General features: G+C 35.1%; 1 protein-coding gene across 1 annotated transcript in view; it reads right to left on the bottom strand.

The window, feature by feature from the left end:
* MS3_00011026 (uncharacterized protein) overlaps positions 1–11565 on the bottom strand; it is a gene marked incomplete at both ends in the record, with an annotated part of 28066 nt that overhangs the window by 3151 nt on the left and 13350 nt on the right. Inside the window, 8 exons of the mRNA XM_051219434.1 lie at positions 1005–1064; positions 4138–4194; positions 5456–5494; positions 6712–6768; positions 6821–6868; positions 7666–7728; positions 8997–9023; positions 9701–9715. Coding sequence (XP_051065346.1) covers positions 1005–1064; positions 4138–4194; positions 5456–5494; positions 6712–6768; positions 6821–6868; positions 7666–7728; positions 8997–9023; positions 9701–9715 — 366 coding nt within the window. The remainder of the gene's footprint in view (positions 1–1004; positions 1065–4137; positions 4195–5455; positions 5495–6711; positions 6769–6820; positions 6869–7665; positions 7729–8996; positions 9024–9700; positions 9716–11565) is intronic.

Here is an 11565-nt window from a genome sequence, read left to right as displayed (position 1 = left end):
GTCTTCTGATTGACTGATAATTGTCAAGGTCACTTACGATTCTTGCAAAAGTCGTCCATAAATTAGAGTCTCACCGGCATTTGTAAAGAATTACATAAACTGGGAACAAGATTTGCAGAATAACATGGATCTATGGTATTTCAAGACTTCCGTTAAATGTAAATGGTTAGATGTTACATCAGTGAAATTTTTATATACACTACTTGATGAAATATAGTTGTTTTATCATTTCAAACTTTGTATAGTGTAATATTACTAACGTCACTTTGGACCAATTACAATGAATGAGAAGCCTTGAAATACTGTGAATTTATTTCATTCTGTAAATCCTATTCTTCTTGACTTATTGAAATTGATCTAGTACTCAGAATGTATGAAACATTTAGAAAGTATGGCGTTTTCATCTGAGCAATTCAATGAATATATTATTGTTACTCTTTTGTTACTAGAATCATTTAATAAATTTGTTCCTAAACAAAGGTAGTACACAGATAATCATTTCTCTAAGATCACGAAAGACTAAAGTTAGACAATTAATGAAAACCTGAAAACACTGGATGACCATTTCGTCTAAACTGAGCGCATCCACGACTTAACTGGACCTACAGTCTCTCACACAAATGTTTAATCTATAAACGATAAAGCTCCAATCCAACAGCAAATATGTCCAACTTTAATCAATCCACAAAGGTCTTGCATTCGATTCCTGCTCTTGTGGATGTTGACTTGAATTGTTGAAGTCTCACACTAGGACGAAACAGGTGTTTGGTGCTTCGAGTTTGAAATAGTCATCTAACTTTGATTGTTTCTTCATTTTAATGAAGTTCAACAATTTCCAGAACTCTATACTGATGGATAAACACTTAATGAATGCATGTTCTTTAAAACTCCGAGAAAGTACCTGTGAATTTTTGACGACATAAGACACATATAAGTAGTTTTAATTTGTGTGAATATATCGTTGTTTAAATGCATCATAATGAAGATCACTTAGTTCAATTTACCTTTTTCAGTGAATGTTCCAAGTATTTTGCAAACTTTATTTTTGTTATTAAACTTCTGTTCTGGAAATAACATTTAAACGAATAATTTCACATTGGTTTTGTTAGGTCCCGATAAACATAATGAATGATAACTTTGGGATCCATTTATGGACCAATTTTTTCTTATTTCAACACAGATATTGGTACAAAGAGGCACCAAATACATAGGCGCCACACAAATCTCATTCGATATGTGTGAGGGCTGTGATACTGCCCGGGTACCCAAACCGAAGCAGGTGGTGTTCTTAGGGGCCACTCCCCGAGCCTTCGACCTGAAGGTCTGATCCACAAGGCAGTGGAGCATCATAAGGAGATGCAGTCCCATGGAAGCCGGTGACCAACAATTGGTTCATACGCCATTTGTTCCCGCAGAATACTGGAGCCCATGTACACCATTGGTTTGGAATCCGGTTAAAGCGCCGGACATTCGCTTTCCGCCCTCTCATTTTTGTAAACAACACCCCCGCCACGAGAAGGCAGTGAGTAGGACTTCCTTAGCAGAGGTTATATACGCGTGGCCATGTGAGAGCATTTCGAGAGGGAGAGCGGACTCTCCCCACTCTCGGCCGTACCAGGGCATTTGGGGACCAATACTATACGTATATTTTTATTGTATAATTATTAAGTAGCTAAACTATGCTTATTCATATTCCTCTTATTATAAGCTTTATTTTGATCCATAAACTATTATTATACGTTTTTTACCATTCTTGAGTTATACCAAGTATATTAATTACTACTTCCCTCATTCACAGCTACATCTGGCTAATTCTTGTACAAATGTTGTTTCATATTTTATTGGTACGTTGTGGTCTGCTTAATTGGTATATAAACAGATTATGTTTGACATATAATGATTCATATCGCAGAGGCTGAGATTGATGTTCTGGACTAAACTGGCTGGGCTAGGCGAAAAGCAGGACCAATCAGGACTCTAGGCTGCTTGATAGTCACTGCTCTATAATTGGCGGTCACAAGTTATAACAGTTTTATTACTGAAATTGATCAATATTTGAAGTAGATAAAAGCTTTGAAAATTCTTTAAAGAACCAGTAGTCTGATTAAACATACACATCTATTTCTCTAAGAATCCCTAACGTGATCAGTTAGCATTATTTTGACTGTAAATTACTTTATCAAATAAATTATGAAAGTCATTTGTTTAGAAAATCATGAATCTTTCATAATTTGACAATCTGGATAACAGCAAACAGAAGAATCCGGGATGGAGAAGTGTATATGTTCTAATCTTTTTATAACAAGTCAATCTCAATTGATTGATCACTGAGTGATGATCAATGTCATATATGTCAGGTCCTTCTTAGTGCAGATCGAATGCTATCGACCAAGTTCCAATATGGCCACTAGTCTAGGTGACGACTTTGCGTGCACTATGTTGAGATTAAATGGTGGTTGGAGGTAGTCAACAGGAAACTCGGGTCCAGGGTTTCCTGTTGACTATCTCCTACCACCATCTAATAACAAGTCAATATTCTCGATTAGTGTCACCAAGTTCAGGCTATATCGGTGATCAAAATAAAGCGGTGAATTTTTTTATCATGTATTGGTTTACTATAAGAACAGTTGAAGGTTCGGTTCGTACAGCTTTTCTCAAATCTATTTACTTTGCCTATCCTACCAAATGGGTATGACATGACAGGCATTCGAATAATAATTATAATGTGAACTGTACAAATGCCGTGTTTTATCATACAAACTCAAAACATCTTTTAGTAGTGTAATGATGTAAAATGTTATATTTGTTCTTAGTTGTTGTCGTTGTATTGGGGAAACTCGCAACAATAATACGATTCGAAGTAAAATAATCACAAATTCTGCTGACATCTTTTTGATGGAGTTTTGTTCTCTGAGCTGAATGGTTTGGTCGTGGAGCTTTCATTGTTCTTCTGAACGACATCATCAGCACAAGCTTCAAATATATAAAAACCGAGTAACTACTTGGGGATAAGAGCACATACAAACTGTTGGACATAAATCCAGTCAAAAAGTTAGTCAACCAAATCTCAAAGACTTTAAACAAGCTCGTCAAAGAAGGAAAAATAACAACTCAAGACCAATGGAGAATGAAATCCAATGGATCAGTACTCCCTCGATTCTACGGCAGACCGAAAATACACAAACGAAACATCCCACTACGTCCAGTTTTAGCACTCCCCGGAATGCCAACATACAATTTGTCAAAAGAAATTTCACGAATATTGAACCATTTAGTCGATTCATCCAACCAATCCATCAAATCCCTCACACAATTCCTGGATCAAATTAAGAACATTCAAATGAACAACGACGAGCTGGTGATATACTCCGATGTAACAGCGTTATTCACCTCAATTGAACCAAGGTTAGTAAAGGAAACTATATCCATGCTTCTCACCAATGACACAAATCTCACAAAGTACACGAAGCTTCAAATTCATTGTCTACTAGAAAAGACTTCTATCTGAAGTTTTTGCTGATGATGTCGTTCAGAAAAACGATGAAAGCTTCACGACCAAATCATCCAGCTCAGAGAACAAAACTCCATCAAAATCATCCACCTGAGCTACAAATCTTTTTCGCCCTCTCTGCTGACATCATATAATTAATCTGAATGATCAGGTTAGTGGTCTTTCAGACAATTGTATCGCTTATAAGTGGGTTTTTTTTTGTTGTTGAAAATATTCAAAATCCAATGCCATCTGAAATAAATCGACTGTACATTGGTTGTTTTGTGAATGTTTGTGTTTTCATCTGTTGAATAGTGCAAGTATTATTCACTATGAAGTTGTGTTGAAAAGAACGATTCTAAACAAACAGGAAACAGTGAACACTAATTGGGTATAGATATGGATGTGCTTATGTACAATTCATTTATTATTAATATGTTTACAGTGAAACCTCGTCATTTATATTTGATTCAATTCACGAATGAATAATGAACATTTGTAAGCCTTATAGACTATTCCAGTTTTAAATTAAGTGAAAAGTTGCCTATGTGTAATGCAGGAGAACCAATTTCTTTGTAATGTAGTAACTGAATGATAACTGTATATATTATTTATATAACTAAACATTTAAGAATATTTTCACTGACTTTCTGAAATAGGTTTTTGTCTCATGAAACAATCCTTCAAGGTTGAATAGTGCGGAACTGTAGTATTGATGAAACACAAGAAAAATAGACGAAATTCACTTCAAAATAGCATAGGAAATAGATGGTGTTTATTATTATTATTATTATTATTATTATTATCATTATTATTATTATTATAACAACCAAATGCCAAATCTACTACTTCAATTCAAATAATTCACTGTATCGAAAACGAGTGATGTTTTTTTGTTCTCAAAAGTTATATATATCTTGTATTTATGAAAACATTCTCATAGAACACTACACGAAAGCAAATGTTGTAAATAGAAAATTTCCAATTTTACAATTGATTGACCACTGGGTTGTGACCAATGTCAAGTCCTTCTTCGTGCAGATTAAATCCTATCGACCAAGTTGCAATATTTGGTCACTAGTCTAGAAGACTTGATATTGAGTGCACTATGTTAAGATAAGATGATGGTTGGAGGTAGTCAACAGGAAACCCTAAACCTAGGTTTCGTGCCACTTGGTACTCATTAGCAAAATGTACCTATAATCTTGAAAGAACTGATGCTCCCTGACGGATACGATCCCGTGTCACCCAGTGCTAGGTCTGAAACTATCACGAGTTCACTTAATCCGCGAACGAGAACAAAGACCCAGTGACCGAAGACCAGTAAGTTAGCTTTTTGATGCGTCCCAGCCCCGCTAACTAGAGGGAGAAGTCCAAGATTGGAATGGGAAGTATATTCTGCAAAACAGCCAGGAACGAGCGATAACAACAAACACAATTCAAAACGTATATATACAGTGCGAAACCGTCCTTGGGGAGAGTTACCAACCAGCATACTAAAAGACGCAACGGACCAATAGCATTTAAGATATTTCCCAGTGGGAAATACGACATGAAGGTGATAAGAGCGCCTTTGGCGCGAAAGCAAAGAAATTCAAATTTTATAAATAAAATTACAAAATTAGGTCCTTTCCAAAGTGAGTTCTGGGGATCTAACGTCTCCAATACTCATTTCCGCATTCAGAGACGTTACCGCTAAGTTATCAAGGCAGCGACTAACCTCCTGTATGATTGAGATGTATTTACAATTGATTGATCAGCGGGTAATGATCAATGTCATGTATGTCGAGTCCTTCTTAATGCAGATCGAATCCTATCAACCAAGTTGCAATGTGGCCACAAGTCTAGGTGACTCATTATTCATAAGCATCATAAAAGTCATTGATACTAAATCTAATTTCAATATTATAAGGACAACTATTTGAGGAAGAAGAAGAAGAAAATAGAATATAGAAGAGATCGTACATGACATTAGATCTTTATTTTCAAACTGTTCACTCATTTCTAAAAGATTTCAAATGAAGATAAACAAAGTTAAATCACATCTACCAGCAGGAAGTTTATACAATAAAGTCTGTTTTTGTTTACAACAATCATGGAACTCTTATTATAGATAGTTGAATTTGACTATTGGCGAACTCTTCTTTTTTTAAAAATTAACTACATACATAGATTGTTTATTCGTAATAGACTGATGAATAGAAAGATTAAATAATTTGTAAATCTTAAGAAAAGTTTGAATCAACTATTCAACGAATCACTCGATTCCTTCGACTAGAATCAATCTTAAACAATCACGTCATTGAATTCATACAAATAATGATGTAAAGAAAACGATCTTGTTATTTAAGTCTATTACTTTATTCACTTTAAATTATATGGTTACATCATGGTAGTGATAATATAAGAGAGAATATTTGCTGAATTCCCGCGCGAGACCGAAGCCCTGGGTTTGGATCAGGGATACGCACTGCCAGAGAGGGGTCCAACAATAGGACGAAACGGCCGTCCAGTGCTTCCAGGTTTCCATAGGTAATCTAACATTAATCGGTTCGTGATCTCAATCAAAAACTTAATAATCTCCACAACCCCTATACTAGTGAATTTGAATAGTTTGAAACATGGTTTACATGTTTTATTAACTATTCTCATTCATTTGAACACGTTTTATTTAAGTGATCTGAAATGTTCGTGGGTTTTTTTTAATACAGATCAGGAATGATATCACGCTAACTATCATTTCGTTATTTTGTGTAACTTTTGAAGAGTAAATGTAATAAAGAAGTAGAATGACTTATGATTCCATTGATTTGTGAAAAGAAAAAGTCAAAATAACTGAAACAAACTTTTTTAAGCAATGATGGATAGTGGCTAGCAGTGGAATCCAGGACGCGCGTCTCGTCCTATTTGGGACTTGTCAGCTGGATGTACCTGCATCTCAGAGTTGATGTACACTCTGGGACTCGAACACAGTACCATTCGCTTTGAACGCCATCACGTCATTCACTCAACTACTGAGTCCTGATAGCCACTTGCTTGTGCAATAGGGTGAATTGAAATTCACTTGGTATTGCTTTGGCTTGTATCTTCCCATTGACATTTAAGACTGCAAGTGATCAGTCTGTTATTGGGATATATACATACTGAAACAAATCAGTGTAATAATGCATCAATGTGAATGATAAGTTGATAAGAAGTACATTTGTAATATCTGTTCAAACCTTTGGTAAATGAATGATAGGATTCTGCTTGATGTTGTTTACTTATACACTTCACGTCTAAAATCAACCATTAGATTTGTGTAAACAATTATCTTTATTTTAAACATACACTTATTGATCGCTTCACTTTCTGCAAACAGATTCTGAGCCATTTTATCTGAAAGAAACAGATATACATATTTTTTGAAATTCTTCAAACAACTAATTATTCAAGGATGAGAGATTAGTACAGTTCGTTGTTTATATCATTGTAAGCTGGGAAACACTTAGTATGAGACTTCTGAGCAAAGCGTATTCAAATCCTGTTTTGATCCTCTGAATGGTGATGTTTGCACATCGATGGGGAATTCCATGCTAGAACGAAACAGTTATTTAGTACACGTAGTTTTTCACTGACTGTCTCACTACGATTAGTCTGTGATGTAAACTATAAAACGCGACATTTATCGGTTGCCTTACCAAATTATTATTCGTTACTTAGAAAAAATTAGTTGACATAAGGATTAAGTTTGTGTGATGTATACCATTAAATAGCAGCACAAATAGCAGCGCAACTCTATGAATCACGTGTATACAACTGATTGAATCACTTGATCGCACTAACTATTATTATTCATGTAATTACATGGTTTGAATCTTGATGAGGACATATTTCAAAGGATTCAACTCCTCAGTTTACCGTTGCAACTACTGTAAGGTAAATAAGGAACTCTGTTAGAAGTTTCTTGGATTAGTTGTTGGAAAACGAATTTCAGTTGGACATCATTAAAAACGACTTAGTAGATAAAATGTACTGAATAATTCATTACTATAGATAGTTGCTTTTACTTTTAACTTCTTTTCTACATGTTACTATGTTGTGTTATACATGAAAGTGTATTTAAGACATGTAGGCTTTCTAAAATATGTATTTACGTACATTGAAAATTGGAAATCAGTTCTTATTTCACTTACCCATTTGAGTTTTTATTAACTTTTCATTTTCTCTGAACATAACTATCCCTCGCTCTGCATCATCTATAAATTGGACAAAGAACATTCTATTGAAAATGTTAATTTCTTTTATCTCAAATTAAAATTTAACAATTTCAATAACTTAATAGTTGAAATCATGAGTGAATTGAAGCTACATCACCATGGAAAACCTGGAAGCAATGGAAGGCCGTTTCGTCCTAGTATGGGACTCCTCCTTGGCAGTGCGTATCCACGATCCCGCCTCGCAACATTCGAACCTAGAACATATCAGTCTTGCGCGGGAGCGCTTAACCTATAGACCACTGAACAGGCCGGCATCCAACGGTGTTAATGTATAACTTCAACTAATCCATGAAGTTGCGCCACCGTCCACCATTGTCACCAGTGAGTTACTATCTCACATCAGACTCGGTTGAACTCTATTGGTCTCGACTTCTCACTAAAAGTTCAGGAAATACTTCTTGTGGACCGTCATTACTGAGGGTATGACGATTATAATCAGAGAAAAGATTTTGTGGATATTATAGTGACATAATAGTTGAATTCATGAGGAGTCTCATACTAAGACGAAACGGACGTCCAGTACTTCCAGGTATTCCACGGTCGACTCATGAATTCAACTACTAAATTATTATAATATCCACAAAAACCATTCTTTGATTATAATTTTAAACATAACTATTGATATCATCTTGCTGAACATCAAAATTGTTTGTAGAACACAATGATACTACTATTCATTATTTATATGTTAAATATACACACTCATAGACTTATATCATAAATCATAGAAATGAGTAGAATAATCACAGTCTGTAAAATATTATTGTTTAATAACTAATATATCAATATTTTTTATAAGCAATGATGGATAGTGGCTAGCAGTGGAATCCAGGACACATGTTTCGTCCTATTTGGGACTCGTCAACTGGATGTACCTGCATCTCAAAGTTGATGTTCACTCTGGGATTCCACTGCTAGCCACTATCCATCACTGCTTACAAAAAGCTTGTGAATTAAGGCAATATCGAGGCATACGACAATAACAGACTGATCAATTGCAGTCTTAAAAAAACTCAATGGGAAGCTACAAGCCAAACAATACAAAGTGAATTAATATATCAATAGCTGTCGATGTCTCACTTATATCCAGTGGTAAATCAACTAGGATGGTTTTGAGGTAAACACTATTGGATGAATTTTAAACGATGTGTACAGAGTTATAAATGAATTTTATTCATATAGACACGTATTTCACAAGACAATCTATGTAAACTTTACATTCTCAAGTGTTACAAATTAAAACATACTTAGTTCTTCAACATCTCTCCAAGTAACTAAGTTTAATGGAAAGAAATAGAATTATACATGCTCTTGATGAAGTATTAGGGCATCAATGTCTTATTCATTATTTACTTTCAAAATAGTTATCATAGAAAAGTTATAAATTGCAGTTCGAATTGTTTAGTTGGATCTTTGTAACAATTGATCTGCTTTAATATTGTTGATCGTTCACTTAGAATTGGACAATGGTTAGTCACTTTAATTCAGTGGATTGTTGATGCTAACATGAGAAATACTAACTAATCAATTAAATATCGGTAAGCAAGTATCTAAAATGGTTGAAATTTCAAAATATCAATCTAGAAAGATTGAGTTTGACATAATTGATGCGTCGTTCCCATAGATGAACTTGAAGCTTTATTAATAAGTAGCATAGTATTTTGTAAAAAAAAACAATCTTTCCACAAAGATCTTGGCATATTTATTAATATACATTAACTAGCAATATTTGATATAACTCCACCTGGAGCCCCGTTGAGGCTACCGCCGATCCCAAGCCCGGAAAAAGGGAGAGGATTGAGCATGGAGTTAGCTACCCCATCCCGTAGAAAACTAACTGGCTAAAAGAACTCCAACCATCAATGTTTGATATAGCTGTTCAAACTATACATAAATCACGAGTTAAGTGGTATATATATGTATATTATCGAGATATGATTTGATGACTTACAAGATTGAGGTATGGCTTGAAAAATATTCAAAATATCAATCGGTACAAAACTAAGTGAAGTGAAGTAACAATTTAATGAGATAACATTATCTTAAATCATCTAATAATGTCTATTCTTGTGTTAACCGTGATTCCCATTGGATAAACAAACCGTAGAATATATCAGAAGAGATTTTGTAGATATTATAGTCATTTTAACACTTGAGATCATGATTCAATTGAAGCTAGACAACCATGGAAAACCTGGAAGCACTGGAAGGCCATTTTATCCTACTGTGGGACTCCTCAGCAACGCGCATCCACGATCCTGCCTTGTAAGATTCGAACTCAGGACCTATCAGACTTGAGTGAGAGCGCTTAACCATTAAACCATTGAGCCAGCCGACATCCAACGGTGTTAGTGTCTAACTTGAACTAATCCACACGAAATTGAGCGATACATTCATAGTGAAGCTGTTGGCTAAATGATGATAGGTGATAGATTTGGTTTAAAAAAGTATTTTCATCATATATCGGAATATTATATTTACTTCTCATTTAAACACGTATCACTATATAAATTGTTTTCATGATTAAATATTAAGTTTTTCGCTTAAGGAGTCAATGGGGATGTATTATATACAATACAAGATAGTTCCATGAAAAGATTTGTAATGTATTCTATTGATTTCTTTTGGGAAATAAAAATTGATTTTGCCTAATTTATTATAACATTGTTGTGTGGTTCTATTTTTCTCATGAATGATTAGATTACCATTTTTCTTTAGAAGGCAGCATTTGCTAGTAATTTTAATGCAATGAATTGCTGTCATTGATGTTAAATGTTGTAACTAATTAACTAATAACTAGTGATAGATACTCTTAAGTAATTTTAATTGTAAATCAGTTATGCAGATGTGAAGGCGCGGATCGTCAAAGCAAGAGCAGAATATTTACAACTGAAGAATATCTGGAACTCGAAACAACTGTCTGTCAACCAACAACAAAGTTAGAATTCTCAATACAAATGTCAACACAGTTCTACTGTATGGGGTGGAAACCTGGAGAACTACGAAAGCCATCATCTAGAACATACAAGTGTTTATTAACAGCTGTCTATGCAAAATATTTCGGATCTGTTGACCAGACACTATCAGCAATAACCTAGTGTAGGAGAGAACAAACCAGATCCCAGTGGAGGAAGAAATCAGGAAGAAACGGTCGCAGTGGATAGGATACACATTGAGGAAAGCACCCAACTGCGTCACAAAACAAGCCCTCATATGGAACCTGAAGGCCAAAGGAAAGGTGGAAGACCGAAGAAAACATTACGCCGGGAAATGGAGACAGGCATGAAAAGAATGAACAAGAATTGGATGGAACTAGGAAAAAAGCCCAGGACAGAGTGGGTTGGAGAATGCTGGTCGATGGCCTATGCTCCGTTGGGAGTAACGGGCGTAAGTAAGTAAGTGATTTGGGTCGAATGATGTATGATTTTGTCTAAGTTACTTTTTTTTAATACAGAAACGAAATGTGTACAGAAGCCGAAATGCCTTATTGCTAAGAAAAATTGAATTATCACGAATTTAATTTCTGTTATTTATTTGCTCCGAAGGAGTGGCTTAAACTAAGTCACGAAACGCCAGGAAATCTAATTTCTCTATTCCTTGGGATATCTACAAATATGTTATTTATTCTTAACTTTCTACCCAAAGGTCAATGTATAAGCAAAGATGGAGAGTGGCCAGAAGTGGAATCCAGGACGCACGTTTCATCCTATCTGGGACTTGTCAGCTGGGTGTACCTCCATCTCAGAGTTCATGTTCACCCTGGGATCCGAACCCACTACCGTCCGCTTCAAACGCCATCGAGTTATTCACTTAGCT

The sequence above is a fragment of the Schistosoma haematobium genome, chromosome 6, assembly GCF_000699445.3.
Source record: "Schistosoma haematobium chromosome 6, whole genome shotgun sequence".
In the NCBI taxonomy this organism is placed as follows: domain Eukaryota; kingdom Metazoa; phylum Platyhelminthes; class Trematoda; order Strigeidida; family Schistosomatidae; genus Schistosoma; species Schistosoma haematobium.
The sequence above is the reverse complement of the archived record's forward strand: the minus strand, read 5'-3'. Positions and strand labels throughout refer to the sequence as shown.